This window comes from Tripterygium wilfordii, chromosome 20 (assembly GCF_013401445.1).
Source record: "Tripterygium wilfordii isolate XIE 37 chromosome 20, ASM1340144v1, whole genome shotgun sequence".
Classification (NCBI taxonomy): domain Eukaryota; kingdom Viridiplantae; phylum Streptophyta; class Magnoliopsida; order Celastrales; family Celastraceae; genus Tripterygium; species Tripterygium wilfordii.
This window is the reverse complement of record NC_052251.1, coordinates 8,256,503-8,280,493: the sequence shown is the minus strand read 5'-3', so window position 1 is coordinate 8,280,493 and position 23,991 is coordinate 8,256,503. Positions and strand designations below refer to the sequence as shown.

Genomic DNA, 23,991 nt, shown 5'->3' with positions numbered 1-23,991 from the left:
CCAAAAAAAGGACTTAAATTTCGTGTAGTGTTAATCTATAAAAAATAAGAGACAGAAGACCCTCACTGAAATGAAAAGATTTCTAATAGAGGGAAATGAAAAACAATACCTTCTTGAGATGTATCAGGAATTTCATTGAAAAGGGGGTACATCTTGAGATGTAACAAGACGTGCTTTACAAGCTAAATTAAAGACATAATCGCAGATGCTTTTGTGAAAGGAAAAGACAAATCTAAACTAGTTGGCCTGAGCTATGCTAATTGAAAAGATAAGTGGTTTGAACCATGCCTAAGTAAGTAGTAAATGATTGAAGACGTTGGGTCTGTGGTTGACGTGGGGTGCTTGTAAACTTCTATTCTTTCTTCTTTTATAGTATTCATGGTAATCATGGTGACGTCTCTCATGTTTCCCTGGCACTTCCCTCACATAATATGTTGTGGGGAATCATGGGAAACCACCTTCTTGTTGCTTGATGGGGTGACTAGGTTAGTGGGTTTTATTGCTGCAACCTTTTCTTGGAAATGAGGACGATGATAGCATCTCTCTGGTCGTGCTTTTTCTTCAAGGTGAATGTAGATATTCTAGGAAACCATGGTATCTTCACCTTCCTGATTAGCAGGCTTCGTGCTTGAGATTATGTAAACATGGTTAAAGATCGTTATTTTGTTGATGCTTCTGCATGAAAGATCGTGAAAAAATTCCCTCTTTATTTAGATGCACGACGAATGTGGCTCTAGCTCCACAGTGTTGTGTTTCAGCTGGGAATATGTTTGAGAAAAGTTAGGGACGTAGGGCTATAGACTCCAATTTAGCCTAGACTCTTTTTGAGATAATCTTGCTAAAATCTTGGTCATTCCTCAACAAACCAACTTTGAAGAGGATAAACCATTACGATAAAAATCTCCTCAATTATATCATTTTGGACATTGATTTTCAGATAACCTTGATTTTTAGTAATTGATCCCTGAATTTCAAGTTAATAAACACCAAAAAATCCTACAAAATGAACAAATATTAGAAATAAAAATCACGTCCTTGCCACGTATCACTTAGAGATTGATTGTTTCTTACAAAGTGTGTGGAGTAATCTTGACACAGGTCAACTCATGTGTAAGGATCATTTTAGGTATAATCAGAAACGAATAATAATATGTTTGATTTCAGTGGATTTGCTTTATATTTTTACCAAGTGGGGTCCACTCAAAGTAAAATCAAGGACAGTCAGTCAAGTCCACAGTATTTCTGATCAAACGGCTGCGAAAACAGAACCGGTAGTGGTGGCATCTTAGGGGAGACAGCACCAGAACCAAAGCAAGAGCCAAGATACGTTGTTGTCGTGTTACGGATGCTGGACCCACTTTTTCTGACTTCGTAACGCGCTTTCTTTGGGCCCCACAACGCCTCCGTACGCACGCAACAAGATGCTAAAACTGTGACGTTTTGATAGCGAATCGCAGCTGCAAACACAGAGAGAGAGAGAGAGAGAGAGAGAGTAGTACAGATGACGAGAGGAGTTTCACGGCGAAGAAGCATCGCAGACGCTGCCAAATTCAGATAATGCAATACATATACATACGGAGAGAGTAGATTAGGTCAGATTGATGGATAGATAGACAGGTGAAACACACAGTAATCGAAAGTCCATTTGGATTTTTGTCGTTCATTTTTATTATTTATTTTCTGGTGTGGGGGCACAAAGTTAATCCTCCTTCCTTCTCTTGTGCTGCATGTTGGTCTCTCTGTCTGCTGTTCTTGATCGTTCTGTTTTTTTTTTTTTTTTTGGAAATTGAACTGTTTTTGTTGATGGTTGATGTGGTGGTGGTGGCGGTTTTGGGCTAGTTTGGGGATTTTTGATAATGTCGCAGAAGAGGCAGCAAGAGGATGGAAAGTCTCAATCACAAGGGAATTCTTCAGAGGATAAGAGGCGAAAATTGAAGAAGTAAGTGTGTTAATTGTTGGCAATTGTATGTGAAATCATCTTAGTTCAATGTGGTATATCATGTGCATATCAGTTTTTTTGGCATAGAACAATCCGTGCATGATTGATAGGAGTAGTTCGGAGATTAATGCAAACTAACCTGCATTTTCTTGCTTAGAATGGAATGGACTCTGTTCGTTTGATACTGTGATCACTTCCTTGCCTTGTGATATAATTTGCATATGCTAAATTTGATTGAACATTTTTAGTGCTGTTCCAAAACTAATGGGTAAGTTTAGTTTTACTAGAAATAGTCAAGAAATGTGCTTTGTCTGTGTCAAAGTTGATTGATTTTGAATTGAAAATTGAGAGGCAGGAGATAAGTGCTTTTATGCAAGTTATTTTAAATTGAATTGATAAAAAATTTTGTTCTCGTCATTTTGGAGAGAAGATGGTTGGTTGGACATGTTTTATGTGGGTAGGTAAGAGTGACATGTATGTAAGTTCTCTGCCCAAAATGTAAGAATCTGGTTTTCTTAGAGCTTAAGATGACTGAATTTAGCAGCATGCCAGCATACCATTGTGAAATGACATTGTACTTGTTCTCTTGAATGTTGCTTGCTTCTTTATTTTAACTGTGGGAATATAGATATGCGAAATGTATGATCTAACAGAAATGAAGTTGTTTTGCCCGGATTGCTGACAGGAAATGAATTTGCATTTTTTTGACAATTGAACTGTTTATTGAACTATGCTTTGAAATGTAGTTTTCTTTGATTTGGTTCTGATATATTTGTTAATAATGTTTAGTGTGGTTCAAGATGTTATGTGGATGCAGTCACTTCAGCGTCATCTAGAGCCATTGATTCGTAAAGTGGTATGTTTATTCATGAGCCTATTTACATTACAACCATGGTTCAAAACAATATTTGTTTCTCAAGAAAGAATCGACTAGTTCTTATTCAAATGCCCATTTCAAGATATATGCCAAATGACTACTTGCTTATTTTTTCCATCAACTCCCACATTATACAAGTCCTCAAAAAAATGATAACGCATCAATATAGATGCCAAGTTGAAGAATAAAATGTAGTGTCTTTGTTTGTGGCTAGCAAAAAAAGCTCTGCAATTGCTTCTTTGAGGGGAACTGCCACCGCGCTAGTCATGCCACGGCATGATAGATCTTTCTTTCTAAGAAAAAAATAAGGGACTATTTTGAAGTTTCCCAGGAGAATTTAATGCATCTCATTTACCTTTAATTCACTAATAACTGAATTGCAAGCCTATTTGACTCCTTTACAATTTCTGAAAGGAATTGGTGATGTTTTAGTTTTCATATAAAGCAAATATTTCATAGCATGAGGGTATTGTTTCCTCTTGGAACGTTAGGGCCAATCTGGCTATTAGGTATTTAAGTCCTCTATACCAGCGGTAGTCTTATATTCCTCCTACACTCTTGAAGTAGTATGCATAGACAATCATATGGGAGGAATTTGTTGTATCCAATAAAATTTTTGGAGCATATTTTCTAGATAGTTGGTGACCATGATGAAAGAGAACTGAGACAAAAGCAATTGAAATGTGGAATTGCCGGTTAGCATGTTTCATCTGTGAAAGTTAGTTATGTGACTCCAAGTTCAATACGTAGGCGCTAGTATTATGGTAGATATTTGATATTCAGGTCTACTTCTAGTTGCCCATTGCGGAAGCCTTATGTTCGGGAGCTATTTAACCTTTTAACAAGCGAACATATGGCCTAGTGGTAGGGTTGCATGAGTGCAACCTAGAGGTCACAGGTTCAATTCCTGGAACAGCCTCTCCACATATTATGTGAGAGTCTTGTGCACGAGAGTTATTTACCTTTTTTTATAGCATTGGAAATAAATTAAATGATATACATACAAGATGGGACATTTTTTATTTGAACCAACACAATCTTTTTTTATATAAATTAAAAAAAAAACGCAGTTTATGATTATAAAAAATCACCAAACCATATGGCCAGTTTCCGGTTTTCCCTATCCAACAGTCGGGCCGGTCTGGTATCAATAACTATGATACACATACATCCGCAAATGCCTACGCACATATACATTATATTTAAACAAGCATGTGTAGAGTTCAATCAATTTTGCATAAAGCTGGTCCAAAATTTCATATTATACTTTTACAGGTCAAGGAAGAAGTTGAGACTGCTCTTAAAAAGCATCTATCCAGCATTAAACAGTAAGATCACTATCTTTTGATTGGAGTTTCATATACATACATTGGCAAGTGATAGGAAGACAATAGCAAACATCTACAGTTAGAAGTTCTAGGTTGACCACCATTGGCATTGGAATTGCATAGCTGAAGTTTCATATGCATTGTGCAGGGAGAGCAGGAAAGAGATGAGTACAACTGAATCTAGAAGCGTGCAATTGCACTTTCTAAATAATCTCTCACTTCCAGTATTCACTGGGGCTCGAATTGAAGGAGAAGATTGTTCTGCTATCAAAGTTGCTCTTGTTGATGCTAATACTGAGAAAATTGTAAGCACCGGTCCTGAATCGTCTGCCAAGGTGGAAATAGTAGTCCTCGAGGGTGACTTTGATGGTGATGACAGCAACATCTGGACACGTGAAGAGTTCACAAGTAATATTGCTAGAGAGAGGGAGGGGAAAAAACCCCTTCTCACCGGAGATGCATTTCTGATTCTTAAGGAAGGCATTGGTTTCATTGGCGAGATCTCATTTACAGACAATTCAAGCTGGACAAGGAGTCGGAGATTCAGGCTTGGGGCTAGAGTTGTGGATAACTTTGACGGAACTATAGTTAGAGAGGCAACGACGGAATCCTTCATTGTCAGAGATCATCGCGGAGAATGTGAGTACCATATGTATTTATATTTGGTAAATATGCATAATATGCAGTAGCATATATAAACTCTCTTGCTGTTTAAGATATCCATGAAATTTCAATTCTCAGCATAAAAGACAGTATCACATTGATGAGTTCTATCAGGTGAAAACATAAATTTCATGTCTTGTTGAAAATGTTGATGCAATGCTTTTGTGACAACCATTGCATTAAAGAAGTTAGAAACTCGAATGTGAAAAGAAACTATGGCTATTCCCTCAGTAAATTGGACACTTAGACTTGTGGATATTGTTTTGCATATGTGAAGATGTTTGTGTTTGTTGAATTGCAGTCTTGATAGAAGAGGATACAATGTTTTGTCTTGACCTGAAGTACCTATTGCTTGTTGCTAGTGAAATATTGTGAACTTTTACTTTGAGTTGCAAATTTATTTGAGCTCTGTTTATAGAGAAACATATACAGAATATTGTATGGAGATGTGAACATGAGTTCTTTGGATTGGACTGAAGCAAGGAACATTAAGAATTGTTGGTTGAGGTCCTCTAAAACTCATCATTTTTTTTAAAATTTTTATAGTTTGTGATTCTTGAACTAGTTACTGTGAGCAACTGGAGAGGAAATTTAATTTGAAAGGATGGATCCCCCCTTCCACCAACTAAAGAAAGAAAGAAGATCCCTCTCTTTGGATTTACAAATAAATAATGACATGTATTACAGCTGTACTTATCTATTAACTTCATGAAGAATATCATGTAAAATATATATATTCATGATCCCTGTTTCATGCTGTAGGATAGTGAAGCTTCAACAGCCCTTGTTTTAAGTTTGCATCTCTTTGTAAACATTAAAGCAATATCTGCTTTCACTAATTTAATGGAAATGATTGGTTTTCCTTGGCTGTTGTGGTCTTCTTTTTTCTATTCTTTTTTCCTCTTCTTTAAAGGAACATTTGAGCACATGTAGTGCTTTTCTAAAATGTCCGTGTCTCTCTCTTTCAGCAGCTTGGTGATGCGGACTTTTTAATTTGAAAATCAAATTATTATCGATCGTAGAAAATTTTTATGCTAAAATTTTAGATCTTTCATGTTTAAATATTCTTGTTATATACTCTAATTTGCATGCTCTGAACTTTTCTTATCACTTGCTCTCTCCTTTTTGCAGCGATTTGTAGTTTTCGTATATAGGCTGAAGATTTAGTTTGCTGCTCTGTTACACATTTACACCTCTTAGAAATATCCTGAGTTTTGGATTTGCTAGTTTTTGCATCATGTGATGGGTTTGTCTTTTTATTATGTCCTTTGGGACTCTCGTCATAATTCTAAACCTGTAGGTTTAAATTGAAAGCAGGTAAATTCAAACATTAACAGTGAAAATTATAAAAATAACAAAGACATAGGATGAAGAAAATAACTTTCGGTATTTTGCTCTAGTGTACAAGAAGCACCACCCCCCATCTTTGTTCGATGAAGTATGGAGATTAGAAAGGATCGGAAAAGATGGAGCTTTCCATAGGCGTCTGAATCACGAGAATATCAAGACCGTGAAAGATTTCCTGACCATGCTTGTTATAGACACTCCAAGGCTCCGGCATGTAAGAACTCACTGCTTTCTGTTTCCCCCTTGCAACTTTACAGTAATCCTGTTTTGAAGGCTTTCAATTCAAAGTATCGTATAGAATCCTAGATGTATTTTTTTTTTCTATTTCTTTTTGAGATGACATATTATAGATTAGCCATTTTTTCTTCAAATAAAATTACTTTTTTGATCACCTTGTTAGCTACCTCCTGATGGTCAAGGACTATAAAATACATGGAATTGTTGTTGTTCATTGAGTGAGAAATAGCATTTCTAGAAAGGTGGAAATCGGTAACTAGATCACTCAAATTCTCTTTTTTTGAATGACATACAAGTTCCCTTTTCTGTGTCTGTTGTACGCATCAAATATACACTCATTAGATTTGGTTGAAATTGAAATTGTCATAGTTTTCCTTTTCAAATTTTCCGAGGTTAAATTAGTGAATACTCTGTACCACGTAAGAACACCCTCTGCAGTGACATTGTTGGCAAAGACTCCTTTATCAAGGAGGTCCTTTTCAGCAAAATGAATAACAGAGCTGGTGTATTCCAACCGCATCAACTCACAATAACATTCATGCTTTGTCTAGTCTTCATTAAGTTATGAGGAATTTTATATCATTGATAACCACCTGATATACTGCTTATTTGAGGGATTTATTCCAATTTTGTTTGCCGGAACATGTGAAGATCCTTGGCACTGGAATGTCTGCTAAAATGTGGGAAGTTACTGTTGAGCATGCCCGAACATGTGTCCTTGATAAGAAAATGTATATGTATAGCCCTCCTCTTTCTCCACAGAAAACTGGCGTGGTCTTCAACATTGTGGGTCAGGTGCTGGGGTTACTCTCAGAGTTCCAGTATATTCCTACAGAACAGCTGTCTGAAACTGAAATGGCATGTTTCTCTTATCTCAGAGTTGGCTTCTTTTCTTTTTATATTTCTAGAATGCTTTGCCATTTTGGTATTCTTATGATTAATATGCTTCCAGGTTGATGCTCATAACTTGGTAATTGCTGCATTTGAACACTGGGGGGGAGTTGCCTCTTTTGATGATGAATCCGCTCTAACAGGGGGCATTTCGCAGTTGTCTAATGTTCTTCTCAGCTCAGGCTCACCCACAACAGAGAATTATAATACAAGCACGATTTGGGCCTCTCATAAGATGGGTGGATTTGATTATGCTCAACCAGATCCCTCTTCTCCAGATATCATGCCGTCAGCATATACTGTTGGGAATGCAAGTGGCTTGGATGATTATACCTTGCATCGTATCCAAAATATTGATCTTAAATATGATGAGACTTTGAGTTTTGCTGGCCAACTTCCCAACTCCCTCATCTGTGACATAGAATCTCTAAATCAAGCTTTCTGCGATGATGACCATCTGCAGTTTTTCGATACTGATCTACAGTCTCAGAATGCCAGTTTGGAATCAGAAGCTGATTTACAAAGTGCACTCGATAGCTTCCTCTTGGCACGTGCTATTGGTAAAGCTCAAACGAGATGGACTAAAATCTCAAGTGTATTGAAGTGGTTCTCAATAAGGAAACTTGTGGCGTTAAAACGGAGCCGTGTCCGAGAAACTCCAATTTCTCCAAGGTGATGTGGGTCGTAAAAAGCTAAAAATAATTGGTGTGGAAATATATCACCAATGTGCACTGTCCGGTTAAAATTTTTGTGCAGTTGAGTGAGACTGGTCAGGGCTTCATTAGATGTAGATATAGCTGGTTCATAAATTTTGACTCTGCTGGCAGCAGACGAGGCAATTCACAAAGTTATACTCTTCTGGGCTGTAGTTGCTTAGCTCGAATCCAGGCACACAGGCACCTGAAGTTGGTGTGCTTGAAATTCTGAAGCTTCCAAGTTATTTTTCGGTCACTGTAGCCTTCTAGTAGGAGTATTATTCTGTATGGTTGCTTCATTTGAATTTGTCTGTCCTGTCATTGATTTGTATATAGTTGGTATAAGTTGCTTATCTGCCTGAGTTAGGCTTTAGATAATGTGGATAATCTTTTGGCAACACATTTGTATCATATAATCTCATACAACAACAACGGATAGTTGAGAGAAATGGTGAACTTGACCCCTGCAACTCTTAGAATAAGTGGGAGATGATAAGTTCAAGTCTCAGTGGCCGTAGATGTTTTCATTATTGCGAGATGTTGCTTAGTCCAGCATGTGAATGTCACCCTGTGTTATCTTTCTGCACTGGTCATGGGTGTTTTCATTATCGTTATTTGCGAGATGTGTCCTTATTCACTCCAACATGTGAATGTCACCCTATGTTATCTTTCTGTACTCGACCTCAGCTCAAGTCTCAACTGGTCCATGGGAGTTGCGAGATCTTCCATGTGGCTCAGGATTTACCAGTCAATTGTCCGATGCTATCGGATTTCCGGGGCGATTATGGAAATGCACATGTAAGTACTCAAGTGTATCTCCCCTCTAAATTTTAAACAGCAAGTCAAGATAGGCAACTACTTTTCTATGCTTGCTTGAACCACAGTTTTCAGTGTTGTGGTTGGACAAGGAACCTCCCCCAGTTAAGGCCTATGAATATATCTTTATCTTCTACTCCCAGAGCAGAGAAGAAACAAAAGAAATGCAGAATTATAAAGGTCATGTGGTTGTACTCACATATCCTGCCCAAGGACACATAAGTCCACTCCTCCAGTTTGCTAAACGACTGGCCAACAAGGGACTCAAGGCCACTTTAGCCACCACCTATTACACAGTCAAGTCCTTTGATGCAACCACTGTAGTAGGCATTGAGCCGATCTCCGATGGTTTCGACGAAGGTGGGTTCAAGCAAGCAACAAATGTACAAGCCTACTTGGAGTCATTCAGATCTGTTGGTTCCAGAACTCTGGCAGAGCTTGTGCAAAAATTCAATGACTCTGCCTCACCTGTAAACTGTATTGTGTATGACTCTCTGCTCCCTTGGGCTCTAGACGTAGCGAGACAGTTTGGAATTTATGGAGCTGTCTTTTTGACAACTTCAGCTTCGGTCTGTTCTTTTTTTTGGAGAATTGAACATGGTTCTCTAGCTTTGCCTCCCAAGCAAGAAAACATGCCTCTGTTACTGCCAGGCTTACCTCCGCTAGGATTCTCAGACTTGCCCAGTTTTATTGCGAAGCCGGAGAGCCAAACTGCTTACTTGCATGTGATTTTGGAGCAGTTTAGCAGACTGAATGAAAATGACTGGGTTTTCAGCAATTCCTTTGAAGAGCTGGAAAGTGAGGTACACAATTTATTTGTAACCTTGTTTCTTGAGCTGATTGTATTTTATCCGCGTGCTTTGACTCTGCGTAAACCCCTCAGGGGTTTGATACTTTGATCGTCTCACTCTTTCTAAAACGTCTTGATTAGTCGTAGAATATTAACATGGAAAACTGAACATGAGTCCTCTAGAGCCATTGACAGAGTAAATCAAGTTTTTTTTAGGGAGTAAATCATGTTTGAGAATTCAGAGTTCAGATAGAACCTGTTGTGTAGTATCCAACAAAAATCATACCTTGAAGTTACGACCGTAGACCTATGGCTATGGGAGAAGAGAAACAACTTTCTGTGAGGGGGCTGTAGGCAGGGGTATAAGAGAGCTTCAACCTCACAGAGTATTTTCATTCAGGGTGGGGTTAACATATTTTGAGTTTTTCTTTTTTATTTAAATGATTTGTGTTTTTTTTTTGTTTTTTTGGGAGTCATGTCACATTTTACACATAATTTGCATTTTTAGTCAAATCAAAGCCATGTCACATATTATAATCCACTTAAGCTGTTTTAATGTCAGTTTGTTAGAAGGATTAACGGAGACCAACATTCATAGTAGATGGACTTGTTTAGCTCGAAACAAAGTACATGGGCTCAGTTGATCTTTTTCCGAAAGTACAACGGCTTTTTGGATACTTATACCAGACATAAATGGATGGCTTTTTGGATACTTATAGGGTTCAATAGTGCAAAACAAGCATATATCAGTACTCACGAAGGTTGATTAAATCATGGAAACATGTTAGAAATTTGGACAGGGGGTGAGCCCACGTTACATGGGCTTAACACATGTGGGTTTACTTGGCAATGGAGGAAAACCTATCTTAACTCAAAAGCTTAAGCCAATGAATAAGGTCTCCCCATGCCTTATAAACCACACTAGTTCTTTCTATTTTTCCAATGTGGGACTCTTGTGTGGGTTCCAACAAAACATATGATACAGTTGATTTTCATTTGCTTTCTGATAGATAAAAATCTTCAAAGAATTGCAAAATGTCGTAGTATTCTTCACTTATAATTTCGTTTTTTCAATTTTTGGCATGGACTATAAAAGCTGGTGGAGGCTATGTTGGGGCTGTGGCCACTGATGATGGTAGGTCCAATGGTGCCATCAGCCTACCTAGACCAACAAATCCATGGAGACACAGGTTATGGGGCAAGTTTCTGGACGCAAAACAGCGACAAATGCATCAAATGGCTCGAGAAAAAGCAACCCAAGTCAGTGATATACTTATCCTTTGGAAGCATGGCAGACATTGTTGCTAAACAACTGGAAGAAATCGCATGGGGCTTGAAAGCAAGCAACAAGCAGTTTCTGTGGGTGACAAAGGAGTCTCAGAACAAGCTGCCAATTGAGTTTGTGAATTCATTAGGAGAGGAAGGGCTACTTGTGGAATGGTGCAACCAGCTAGAGGTGCTAGCTCACCAAGCCGTGGGTTGCTTTGTGACACACTGTGGATGGAACTCGACGCTCGAAGGCTTGAGCCTCGGCGTGCCGATGGTGAGCATTCCACAGTGGAGTGACCAGCCTACTAATGCTAAGTTTGTGGAGGAGTGGAGGGTTGGAGTGAGAGCTAAGAAGGATGGAGAGGGCATTGTGACTAGGGAAGAACTAAAGGTTTGCATTGAAGAGATTATGGTTGGAGAGAATAGTGAAGAGATTAGGAGAAATGCCAACAAATACAGAGAGCTAGCCAAGAGAGCTGTTGGGTTAGGAGGGAGTTCTGATAAGAACATAAGCCAGTTTGTAATGAAAGTGATCAAGGACAAGGAGAAGGGCAAGAGCAAGGGCCAGCAAGCTTAATGGTAGGTTTTGGCTGCTTGTGGTAATAATAATAATAATAATAATAAAAGGAACTTTGTTGTTGGATAGTAACATATGACACATTTTCTGGTCAAGACCCTCTCAAACCATACATGGATTCCTACCATGATGAACTTTCATATTACACAAGGTTCTTACTATGATGAGAATAATTCAGTGAGGATTCATCCACTTATGTAAAGAATTTGCATGGAAATTATGGAGGTCAAAATTTGATATCAGTGACTAAACCGACATGTTCCTCAATTAAAGTTTTCTTAGGCTCTACTGCCTTTAATTTTAAAGGAAGTGAAGAAAGGGTAGTGAAGAGCCACTAGAGTCTTATGGGCAATTTGGTTGGTATTTAAAGGGTGGGAATCAACAATTCCCTTATTTGGTTGATTTTGGTAGGATGAAATTCGAAACTCATTTCACCCTCATATTCTCTCTTTGTGCAGAATAGACAAACTCATCAAAATTCGAATATGGAAAATCTATGAAAACAAAAGAGAGAAAGCATACACAATTTAATGATGCTCGGCACAACTTGCCTATGCACTCGGGTGAAAAATAATGAAAATTTTCACTAATGTAAAGAAGATTACAAAAGAGATATGCTCTTTAACTCAAGAACTAACGTACAAATCTCTTTCTTTAGATTCTCATACCTCAAACTCCTCTATAGGACTCCCTAGACACTAAGAATTTGTCGGACACCTTAGACAGTTGCACAAACTTTAACTCTTATAGGCTACCCAAAACACAGGAGAAGAAAAATCCTAATTCGTTTTGGATTCCAACTCAAAATCTAATAAAATTATGATTTTGCAACTTAAAAAAAAACTTCAGGCCCATGGGTTCCTAGAGCAGGGCCAAGCCTTTATCAAGAAAAGGCAATCTGATCTGAACGAAAATTCAACTTTGAGTCAAAAACTCCACAAATATTCACCTTGGATCAAAGTTGAGCATAACAAACCTCATAAAACACTGCAGTGCAACCTAAAATCTTTTTTTTCCTTGTGAACATCCTTCCTCGTGTTATCTTCTTCAAATAAATCTCAAACTTTAGAGATAAACTCCGGTCATGTCCAAACGCTTTTTGAACTTGTCTGCCAGTTTCATAACATTACATACTTCAAGGGAATGATCATTCATACTAGGGTTCATTATACTTTTCATCACCGAAAGATAATGATTGTTCACTTTTAGCACCCAAAGATTTTTTGTTACAAAGTCATCACCCATTTTTCCAAAATGACACTTTTTACGTACTTGGGTAGAATTGCTACTGTATCGGTCAGGAATCTTGCTTATGTGACATTTTGTCAATAAATTATGGTCAACAAATGCTTATGTGGCAGGAAAACCTACTGACTTTGATATTTGGTTTTCTTAAAAAAATTAATAAATGAATGACATGTCATTTCTCTGTCTAAAACTTCTTTAAAAAAATTAATAAATAAATTACAGCCATGTGTGTGATAAGAGAGAGTGGTGTTGGCCGGTATCATCTTCGTCCAGCCTCAAATGCCCATTCCTCTTTGTTATGATATGCCCAACCTCTTCAATCTTCTCTGCAATCCAACCCAAACCCAACCTCTTTCGTCGTCAGCTCTCTGTTCTTGACAAGAACAAATTGAACTCTACCCCAAGGGGCCATATGTCCCCAAAGGTGACAAAATAAATAAATCTAGATCCGCCTGAGAGAGACAAAGAGAGGAGATCTTTGACGATTGCGGGGATCATGCAACACACTCGAGCGGGTCTCCACGGCAACGTCTTGCCTCCACTGTGGCGGTATAGTAATGGTGGATTTGGGGACTTCGGGAGAAGCCATAGGAAGTTCGAAAATGGAGCTCCTCTTCCGAGACGACTATTGCTGGTGAAGAAAAACATCAGCTACATCAAGATGTTGACCCAAATTTCACCTGATTTGTGGCATCGTTACCCCTAATTTCACTTGATTTGGGTCTGGTGGTAGAGAGAGTTAGGTTTTAGAGAGAGAGACATGAGACTATGACAGAGGAGAGGTAGAGTTACAGAGTTCTTTTTTTTTTTTTAAATTTAACTCATTTTTTATTAACGTCACATGCCAAATAAGCATTTTTGACCAATAATTGTAGATTTAATGCCACATCAGCAGGTATCTTGACCGTAATAGTGTTTAATCTACCCGTATGACCGAAATGTCTCATATTAAATCAATAGGTAATGACTTTGTAACAAAAAATCTTTGAGTGCTAAAAATGAACAACCCGTATATTTAGGTGATGAAAAGTATAATTAACCCTTCATATATTACCATGCTTCTCAAACCAGCCAAACATGGGGTTGGTAATAAAATGATATAGGGTCCGTTTGGCGCATAATTTTGATAGTAGCATATATGGTAGATAATAAATGATTGTAATAAATGGTAGCAGATATGGTTATTGAAATGCTGGTAAGCAAAAATGACATGTAGCCCATGGCTTTGGTAGCCCATTACAGTCCAAGTCTAGGTGGCATGTCCAGTCAACAATCCTATGTGGATAAATTTTGAATTTTGAAAATTAAACACAAATACTCTCTCTCCTCTCTTTCATCCTCACGTTTCTCTTTCTCTCCTCTCTCTTCTCCTTCTCTCCTCTTTTCGGCGACCATCCGGCCATCGATTTACGCCATCAACCTACCAATCTGAAGCCCCGGATCACCATGACTCATCCTCAATCTTCGTTTACTGCTAACAGCCGCCTATTTCGTCGGAATCTCGCCTTGAAGTTGCGGCTAACGAAACTTTTAGAGCCCAATTTGGCCAACATAGGCCACCCCTCCGTTAACCACCACCATCGTTGAACTTGTCTTGATGAGCTCTACATGTTTCAGCCCTTAGATGACTGAAATAGTCATTGAAAAGTTAAAACTCATTTGTGACTCGGTTGTAACCCAGTTTTGGACCATTAACTAGGTCTATTTTTTATTTTGCCTTCATGTTCTGAATATATAGATGATTTTATTTCAGAATCTATTAATTTTGGTGTCATTCTATTGGTTTTAATATGAGACAAATGGTTATTCCACTAGTTTTAATTTGAGACAGATGGTTAATCCATTGTTTTTTATGGTTATTCCATTGGTTTTAATCGCATACAGATACAGATTGTTATTTCATTGTTTTGAATATTAGACAGATAGTTATTCAATTAATTTGATATCATTCCACTATTTTTTCAATGATTTAAAACAATGATTTAATTATTTTTTTGTTTTTAATTTCATTTCAATGATTTTTGAGTGTTGATAAATGATTTTTGGATTAGTTATACTTTTCATCACCGAAAGATGTGCGTCATTCACTTTTAGCACCTAAAGATTTTTTGTTACAAAGTCGTCATCCATTGATTCAAAATGAGACATTTAAGGGATTCAATCAGAGTTCTGCTGCCGTGACATTAGGTTCGGTCAGGGGTTCCGTTGACATGGCATTAAATTAAAGCTCATTGGTCAATATATGCTTGTGTGGAAAAAAAATAAAAATAAATCCTTACATATTGCTACATAAATCTCCAAAATTCTCAACATACCCCCTCCCCTTTTGTCATCTTCTTCCTCAGCGGACACCACTCCCTCCTTCAAAAGCTCAACTCCCCCATCTCACCATTTTTGTTATTCTGACTCCCATATTTTTACTTTTCCATTACATCTGTTCAAGAGCCTTAAAGACCCAATATTCAAGATCTTTCTATGTGAGCCTCCATTGATGGGTATTTCACGATCTATTCAAGATCTCTCCATTGATGGGTTTTCAAATGTTCTTGGAATACATCACACAGAGCAGAGGCAAGATTTCAACAAGTCGTCGAAGTTTCAGCTCGATTTCAACAAGAACCAGTTGGTGGAATTGGAGAGCAGTTGAACCACTCCAATCTTACATTTGAAGTTAGGGTTTTTGATTTATGGTAGTGGTGGGTTATCAGACATGACACCTTAGCGTAATCTGAGTTTAATTCATCTCCTATTTGAGTCCTAGGCTTTAGCTAGCACAATATGATAATATGAGTGCTTTATTTTTGTAGAGATTTGGCCGGAGAAGATGGAGATACGTCCGGAGCAGGTGTCGAATGGTGGCAAGGAGAGAGAAATTGTAGATAAGGAGAGAGAGAGAGAGAGAGAGAGAGAGAGAGAGAGAGAGAGAGAGAGAGAGAGAGAGAGAGAGAGAGCGAGGAGAGCGAGGAGAGAGAGTAGCATGTTAGGATTTTTTTTTAAGTTCATTTTAATGACATGTCTTGAGCTGGATGCCAAATAAGCATACACATCAACACTTCAAATGTTACAATACTTGACCATATGCCAAATCAGCTTTGACCCTGCCCATTACTGTAGCAAATCTGACTGAATCCCTTAAATGTCTCATTTTGAATCAATGGATGACGACTTTGTAACAAAAAATCTTTCTATGATAAAAGTGAACAACGCTTATCTTTCGGTGACGAAAAGTATAATTAACCCAATGATTTTTTTGTAGATTTCAGTTACAATATGATGGTTAATAATGAAGATATTATGTTAATGGATGAATAAGGTTGTTGATAGGTTAAATAACAACAACACTAAAGTGGTTAAACGAATAAACAATGCAATTTAAATAAATCTCAATGGATTTCAAGTAAAAAATAATGATTTACTTATTCCACTATTTCAAGTCAATGAAATAAGCATTGCTCTGGGACGAAATTGAGTAGAATCAATTATTTCATTGTTTTAATACAGTGAAAAAATCTTTGGTCTGAGACAAAATTGAAAGGAATAAATTATTCAATTGTTTTAATTCATAGAATAAACATAGATCTGAGCCGAAATTCATTATTTTTTTAAAAAATAGTACATAATCCATTGTTTTTTGAAAACACAGTTAATCAATTGTTTTTTTGAAAGCGCAGTTCAGAGTCCATTGTTTTTTTGAAATACAAGTTCAGAATCCATTGTTTTGAGTCCAGAAGCAAATATTTTTTAAACTAGAATCAACTGTTTTTAGTCTAGAATATACTTTTCGAAATTCCATTGTTTCCAAAAACAATGGAATTAAGATCCGTCTGATAAAATCTATCGACAATGGATCTTGTTAAAAAAAGATTTATGCGCTGATTCTGAATATGTAATTTTTTTCTAAATATAATATGTATTTTGAGAGTTAAAACGTTCTAAAATTTCGTTTAAGAAAGAGAAAAAAAATGATATTATAAGATTGCCATGCCACATGATGAGTCATTCTGTCACATGATGAGTCAATGTGCCACATGAGATTGGGCTACGTGGGCTATTACTATATGGACTATTTAGCACTATTGGCTGGTAAGTGTTTGATTGTATTTTTATTGGTAGCATATATGATGTTAAAATTGTTGAGTAAATTACATGCAGTGGTATTATGAATAAATTGGTAATTGATTAAAATAAATATAAAATAATTTATAATTTATAATTATAATAAAAAATGATATCTTCCATGCCCACTAGTGCTCTCTCCCAAAATCAAATGGCACTACCATGCCCGGTCTACAGCTACTCCGCCACTGCTGCACCACCTCCGGCCTCACATCCCAATCCATCAACATAAACGACGACGAGATAACAGGTCCAATTCTTGTCCTCTCTTCAACCTCTACGTTCTGGACCTAATCTTCTTCGATAAATCCACAACGAAGTCTCCGAAAAGATTGGAGATATTCTAGGCGGCATGTGTAGAGGGTGGAGAAGGTTGTGATAGCAAGTTTGGGAGTAAATATTTAGAGAAGAGACGGTGAGGAGCTGGTGACGTTAAGGGCCAAGGTGGAGAGGATTGATGAATTATTGTTGTCGGAGAGTGGGTCGGTAAGAGAGGTGTGAAAGAATAAGAGATGAAAGGGTAGGTATGTAACTTCATTAATAATGGGGTATATTGGAGAGAAAAGTCAAAATTGCCCCAAAATTGTCCAAAATGGAACAATTGGAAAAATGACAATATATTGTTAACAAATTGTCTCGGTTTTTGGGCTTGAATATTGTTGTTTGGTTGACAAACACAATTTATTGTCAAAATACAATATATGGTTTTTGGGGTTGAATATTGTTGTTTGGTTGACAAACACAATTTATTGTCAAAATACAATATATGGTGCATCAAACGGACCCTATATAATAACCATTACCATTCCTTAGTCAAAATGTGTACCATACTCTAACAAAAAAAAAAGTGTACCAATGTTATAAGTATCTGTACAATCCATTGAGTAGTGAAGATAAAAATATACTTCTCATAGCTTTTTTTTTTATTTCAAACCACTCTCTTTTAAACTTATTGTGTAAAATATCAACATTTCTAAATTTTCTTTGGACTTCATTAAGCTCTGTTTTGAGTCATTAATTTTTCAGAAAACAAAATCTAGAAACACCCACAAATCATTAGGCTATGAGAAAAGACTTGGTGAAGTGAAAATTAATGTTGTGCAAACCAGCACCTTGATCTATGTAAATGGGGGAAGTTAATTGTGTTTCAATAACAGAACATTACTTAATTAGAACTAGCTACTTTGGAGACATTAGCCTCAGCTATACAGTGTTGCAGTACACTGCTGTGCTAGTTCCTGAAGCAAATTGATTGCTTCCATCAATGGTCTGCGTTGAATCAATGGGGAAGTCCATAGCCATGGACTTGGGTGTCTACTTCTCTGACTCTCCAGTACAGTTTACAGATTTTATTGACTCAGCTTCCAGCCTCAGAGATGCTTTGTAGCTTGGGTTGCCATGTTCTTGATCTGGCAGTAATGGCAGAGTTAGCTGGGCTTGCTGTCCTTGTTGTCCTTCTTCTCTGTTTGGTCACCTGAAAGAATAAATGTATTGTATAATCAAGATCTACCCACCTAAAGCTGAGGAGCCATTAATTTATTTCTTCAACTTCAAGCAGAAACTAGAAAACTGTTCCATTTCTTATTTATCAAATCAAACACTTGCAACCAACTTTCTTGAATAAAAATTACAAAAATGATGTGGACTGTTGAACCCAACTCACCTGATTTTCTTCCTGTTCAGATCTTCTTGTTTCAACCTTCACTGCAGAATCTGACTGGGTCTTCTTCATCTTTGCAAATTTCTTAGCAGACAAGCCCTTCATCACTTCTAATACAATACACAGAGACCCACAAACCCAAATCAGACTTACAAAAAACCCCCATAAATAAAGAACAAAAGAATTAACAAACCTTGGGTGGTGATGAGCTTATAAACTTGTCCAAGAACAAGAGTATCAGTGGGTCTGAGGAGCTTAATCCGGGTTACCCGAACTGGGTTTTGTTTGATTGTAGTGTTGCTGCATTGATCAGCAGAGGGACACAAGGCTGTGGAGAGAAGAAGAGCCACATAGTGACCTGGGTTCAGCTTCATGAGCTCAATAGCAGTGATAGGCCAGTAAAATCTGTCTACCTTGCCATTTGGGTGTTGTATGACTAGTGTTGCAGCATCAATTGCTTGGCAATTCCCCATTGTTTGTTGCTTTGACCAAACAAATGGAGGAGGAGGAGGAGGAGAGTTGATGTGTTCAATTTCTCTCTTTATATCCAATGGCTTCCCCTCTGAACCTTTGTTTCTTCTAATTTGATTTTAAGGGGATACAGTCCTCGATGCAAGAAGAGAGGGTGGTTTCGTAATTTTGTATAGATAATTGTGGTCACGTGGCATGATGCGGTGAGTTGTGGTTGACGGCAAAAATTTAGTTCTAGGATAGTTTTGGCTCAAACGACATCATGTATTACAAAATATTTAAATGTTCGGACTTTAAGCGGATTGAATTTCGAATACAATTAATTAATTAAATTTAAATTGATTTAAATTCGGATAATAATCTAATTTGGGTTAGGTTTCAGACAAGAATATCGAACCAGATTTATGTGTTCAAATCCGAATCCGATTTTAAACGAACAAAAGGTGTTTTGAACCATAGCCATGTGTAAATTGATGACATCTGCTACTGCTATTAACTCTGAAAAATATCATGTGGTTTCCGGAGGTTGAAAGCATGCGTTGGAGTGGTGATGAGACGTTTCATATTTGGCCACCGAAGCAACACAACTCAGTTTGTGTGAAGGAAAACGTGAAGCTGCCACCTGCCACATGAACAGGCCGGGTTCCCACACTCCACATGTAAGAACTGCAGACAAGTGCGTGTCGCTTGCGAGAGGTCTCTTTTTTATGATCAACTGCTTCGTAAAAAATCGGGGAAAAAAAAAATGGAGTAAATGTTGTCGTTGGCCATTGAACTAACACAATGGTCAAATTTTGTTGGGTCAGTAAAAATATATTAGATTTTATGTTTTGTTAATGTGATTATATTGAAAAATATGTTTTGTTGATATGATTGTATTGAGAGACGTGTTTTAATGATGTGGTTGTATTGAGATTTTGTGTTTTGGTGTGTTTTATTGGAGATACTATGAAGACATGGAATGTTGTTGGCCTCCATATTGGGTGGGAATGGATACTGTATAGGAATTTATGTTTTACTGATGTGATGGTATTGGATAATTTGTTTTGCTGATGTGACTATATTGAGATACATGTTTGGCTTGACTTTTTATGTAATAAATGTGATATTTTTGTTGATCCAACAAAATTGTTTTATTGCATTTGCTCTTACAAATAAGTTTATGATGTTCCAAACATTTGAAATTGGTTTCTTATTTTATTGAATCATGTCACGGTTAGTTTTTTTGTTAGTTCGGTCAATCAAAGTGTTAATGTGACATAAAAATACTAAAAATCTTATGCATCAACAATTTTTATACAAAATTTTCACCTATGAAAATATCAATGTAAAAACAGTTTTTTTGACTTTTTATGCCATGTCAGCACTTTAATTGATCGAAGAATCAAAAAATCCGACCATGGCATGACTCAGTAAAGTTAGTGGTCAATTTGAAACGTTTGGAATGCTAATTAATGAGTTGTAACATAGTCTATTTGTCATTGGCCAAAAATAACATTTACGAGAGAAAAATATAATAATATGTTATTGATTATGCTACATTAACAACATGTGATACGACATAGCAAGACCATTGAATATTCTCTCATGAAAATAAATAAAATCATTTTATTGCGTGCTCAATATTCGATTCCAACCACGAGCGTAATTTCTACAATATTTAAAAAAAAATGTGTGATTTTTTATTTTTAAATTTCCACGCTCGGTTGGTGATTTTTTATTTTTAAAAATTTATTTATTGGGTCCCAAGAATTAAAGTAATGCCAAATCATGCATATCATATCGCATACAATTAAGCATCCCATGATCCCTTAACCAAGGTTCTTAAAACCGGACCGGTCATCAAACCGGAAAAATCTTCGGTTCACGGTTCAAAGGTTCAACCGGGATTCAAACCGGGTTCGAACCGGTTTTAATGTAATGAATTATTTATATATATATTTATATTATATGCATATAATATGTAAGAAAACTTCATAAAAATACAATATATTCAAATAAAGTACCATTTTAAACAAAGAAAATCTCATAGCCTAGTGGTTAAAACCTTTTTTAATGAACAAAAGGTCATGAGTTCAAACCCTACAAATAACAAAATTTCAAAAATATTTTATTAACATTAATAAATGACCGAACCGGTCAAAACCGGTCCGGTTCTGACCGGTTCAACCGAAGAACCGGCCGGTTCAACCGGAAATATCCCGGTTCACCAATCACCGGTTCTGGCACCTCAACCGGACCGGACAAGTGGCCGGTCACCGGTTGGACCGGTCCGACCGGCCGGTCCGGTCCGGTTTTCAAAACACTGCCCTTAACCACTTCCCACTTTTGTATTTTATATTTGTCTATATAAGTAGTTATGTGGCTTTTTATTTGCCCTTTTTTTTGTTTTATGGATTCTGTATCGGTTTGTGCATGAATGTGCCCATAGTTCGTACTCCAATCACAGTACTATTCAGGTGTTGAGTTATGTCAGACTAATATGGGATGTCAATTTTCTCGGGAATTTCAGTCTTCCCAGCGATTGAAGTGGTATTTTTTAGTTTACGCACAGAATGTATATTCTTTTATACATTTGATTGCGCATTAATTTTGTAACCACCGTAACGATGCTCAACCAATTCAAATATAGAATGAGTCACATGAGCCAGGACGTCGGGTCAAGTCATCACAGATGACCCAAATCCAGGTCCAAATTTTCTACACTCACAAAGAAGTTAGCTCAGTCACATTATGATGATGGTAGCTCATATAAGTGGTGAAAATTATATTATATTTATTTCATTAAAATGAAGCTTTTGTTTTGTCAGAGGCACTGTTGACTTATATATGCTGTTTGGTGGAGCGTCTCCACCTGTGAGACCGCCCCACCAAACAGACACTAAGTGACAATAAGACATTATTAAGTATCTCTTAATATTTATGACACCATCTAACCATAGACCAATTTCTTTAGTTATCCAACCTAATTATGTGTAGTGCCCAAGATAATATACTCCTAATCTAAATGGTAAAGAGATAGTCTTTCTTTTTTTGAGGTTGTGGGTTTGATTCTTAACGAGCTTGTTGACAAAATTATCATACATTTACCAGGCAAACGTGGTTTGTGGCATAGAGCTAATGTGCAACCCATGAGTTTTTACGAAGTACACACCTAAAGGATAATAACAGTAGATTTTCATGTCATAAAAAAAAAAAGTGAGATTTGAAGTTTGAATATAATAACCACTTGTAAATTGTAACTGATCGGATCCAAACGTTTATATGGGGATGTACAAATAAAATAGAAAGATTGTATTATAAATTGTTACATCGGGAAGTACAAATCAAGTACAAGTCCATAAAAAATTCAAGTACAAGTAGTATTACTATTAAAAAAATAGTAATTATTTATAATTTATTAGAGTTTTCACCCCGGCTTAGAGCGCCCACAGTGGCTCTTGTAAACTCACCATATCTGCCATTTTAAAGGATCAATATCAAAAAAAGTTGAAAATTTTCTTCCCAACGGTTCCTATAAAATACAGGAACTCACACTAGCGGATCTACAATGGTCCGCTTGGTGTAGCGGACTATTGTAGATCCGCTACTCTTTTTTTAATGTACAAAATATTGGAATGGGCCCACATATGACAACTGCAATCATAATTATTGACAACGCTACATATCCCTAACAAATTTAGTCATAACATTTAATTAGACAACGTAATAATGAAAGTCAATTGTAATTAGACAACGTAATAACGAAAGTCAATGTAATTAGACAATGTAATAACGAAATTCAATGTAATTAGATAACGTAATACTATTATGGTCGATTATGAAAAGAATTGTTAGGGATATATAGAGTTTTTGTTATTTTTCTTTCTTTATTTCTTTCTACTCTCTTTGTTCGTGAGAATTACATACAATTTTACTTCTTTATTTTTCTTTTTATTTAGTTTGTGCTCAAAAAAATCATGAAATATTTTTTCCGTTTCTTTATTTCTATTATCCCTTGTTATTGTTATTTCTTTACTTTTCATAATTTTCTTTTATTTTTTATTTAAAGGTGTGTTTGGCACACCATTTTGAGTAGCATTTAGGCTACCTGGTAGCATAAATGCTACCTGCTTGCCAAACAACCATTTAGCAACTAGCATTTCAGGTACAATTTTATTGTCATTTCGAAATTGTGGTCATTTGGACCATTTTGACACAATTCAACTTTTCTTTCCCATATTATCTTTACCTTTTTGTTGTCTTGACCATATTACCCTCTCAAATTTAGGACTACACTAGTTTAATTGTATTTAATTGTATAATATTATAAGTACTTCTATTTATATGTACAAAATATATGAAAATGTTAATTATAATTATTAATATTGGTTTAAATTATTTATTAATTTAATAAATTATTTATTATTTACTTCAATATTTATTTACATATCTTACAACTTAAATACATAATACCCCTGTAAGTAATTTGTCACTACAATTTTAACAGCTTTATGCTACCACCATAATTACAACCAAACACTACCAGCATTTCAGACATCATATAATCTACCACAATATATACTACCACAATATATGCTACCATATATGCTACTATAAATATTCCATAAATGCTCGATAAGATCACTTTGGAGCTGAGAATGAACTTGTCTATCTCTGATTTGAAAATGTTGATCTATGAAATTCTGAAGTTCATATGCATGTTCTTCTGGCACTTTTATTGGTGGAGGACATTCATCGATTTGATCATATATGAAAGACATATTTGGTTGAAGGTGTAAATGTCGCTCATCTTCAATGATCATGTTGTGCAATATGACACATGTAAGCGTAATCTCTTTAAGTGTTTCAGTCTCAAAATAACGAACAGGTCTACATACAATTGCGAATCGAGATTGTAGCACTCCAAATGCACGTTTCACGTCTTTTTTGGCACCTTCTTGACACCTTACAAAATATTTGGTCTTCATAGTTTGTGGCAGCGGGATTGATTTCACGAAAGTAGTCCATGAAGGATATATACCATTGGCTAGGTCGTATCCCATTGTATAGTTTTGACCATTGATT

General features: G+C 36.5%; 3 protein-coding genes across 5 annotated transcripts; 2 read left to right on the top strand and 1 right to left on the bottom strand.

The window, feature by feature from the left end:
* Positions 1-1,450: 1,450 nt before the first annotated feature.
* On the top strand, positions 1,451-8,559 carry LOC119986734 (calmodulin-binding protein 60 A-like). 2 transcript variants are annotated; one of them, XM_038831413.1, is made up of 8 exons: positions 1,451-1,592; positions 1,840-1,939; positions 2,729-2,795; positions 4,092-4,144; positions 4,293-4,783; positions 6,208-6,368; positions 7,043-7,249; positions 7,344-8,559. In XM_038831413.1, the coding sequence occupies exons 2-8, from the start codon at positions 1,857-1,859 to the stop codon at positions 7,956-7,958; spliced, it is 1,677 nt and encodes a 558-aa protein (XP_038687341.1). In that variant the 5' UTR covers positions 1,451-1,592; positions 1,840-1,856; the 3' UTR covers positions 7,959-8,559. The 2 variants fall into 2 exon arrangements, with proteins under 2 accessions (XP_038687341.1, XP_038687340.1); XM_038831412.1 differs by having other exon boundaries at positions 1,467-1,729.
* A 281-nt stretch (positions 8,560-8,840) lies between these two features.
* Positions 8,841-11,668, top strand: LOC119986735 (UDP-glycosyltransferase 74B1-like). The gene is made up of 2 exons (XM_038831414.1): positions 8,841-9,596; positions 10,680-11,668. The coding sequence occupies exons 1-2, from the start codon at positions 8,958-8,960 to the stop codon at positions 11,427-11,429; spliced, it is 1,389 nt and encodes a 462-aa protein (XP_038687342.1). The 5' UTR covers positions 8,841-8,957; the 3' UTR covers positions 11,430-11,668.
* Positions 11,669-17,872: 6,204 nt separating this feature from the next.
* Positions 17,873-19,026, bottom strand: LOC119987496. Of its 2 annotated transcripts, none has more exons than XM_038832419.1 (3): positions 18,647-19,026; positions 18,457-18,563; positions 17,873-18,267 (listed from the first exon to the last, which is right to left on the bottom strand). In XM_038832419.1, the coding sequence occupies exons 1-3, from the start codon at positions 18,924-18,926 to the stop codon at positions 18,151-18,153; spliced, it is 504 nt and encodes a 167-aa protein (XP_038688347.1). In that variant the 5' UTR covers positions 18,927-19,026; the 3' UTR covers positions 17,873-18,150. The 2 variants fall into 2 exon arrangements, with proteins under 2 accessions (XP_038688347.1, XP_038688348.1); XM_038832420.1 differs by having other exon boundaries at positions 18,457-18,560.
* Between the last annotated feature and the right edge of the window lie 4,965 nt (positions 19,027-23,991).

Coding starts and splice junctions, on each gene's coding strand:
- LOC119986734 (XM_038831413.1), top strand. CDS start 1,857: ATGTCGCAGAAGAGGCAGCAAGAGGATGGAAAGTCTCAATCACAAGGG. Junction 1,940..2,728: donor AAGAGGCGAAAATTGAAGAA/GTAAGTGTGTTA, acceptor AATAATGTTTAG/TGTGGTTCAAGATGTTATGT. Junction 4,784..6,207: donor CAGAGATCATCGCGGAGAAT/GTGAGTACCATA, acceptor ATTTTGCTCTAG/TGTACAAGAAGCACCACCCC.
- LOC119986735 (XM_038831414.1), top strand. CDS start 8,958: ATGCAGAATTATAAAGGTCATGTGGTTGTACTCACATATCCTGCCCAA. Junction 9,597..10,679: donor TTGAAGAGCTGGAAAGTGAG/GTACACAATTTA, acceptor GGACTATAAAAG/CTGGTGGAGGCTATGTTGGG.
- LOC119987496 (XM_038832419.1), bottom strand. CDS start 18,926: ATGGGGAATTGCCAAGCAATTGATGCTGCAACACTAGTCATACAACAC. Junction 18,564..18,646: donor TAAGCTCATCACCACCCAAG/GTTTGTTAATTC, acceptor GTATTGTATTAG/AAGTGATGAAGGGCTTGTCT. Junction 18,268..18,456: donor CTGAACAGGAAGAAAATCAG/GTGAGTTGGGTT, acceptor TTATTCTTTCAG/GTGACCAAACAGAGAAGAAG.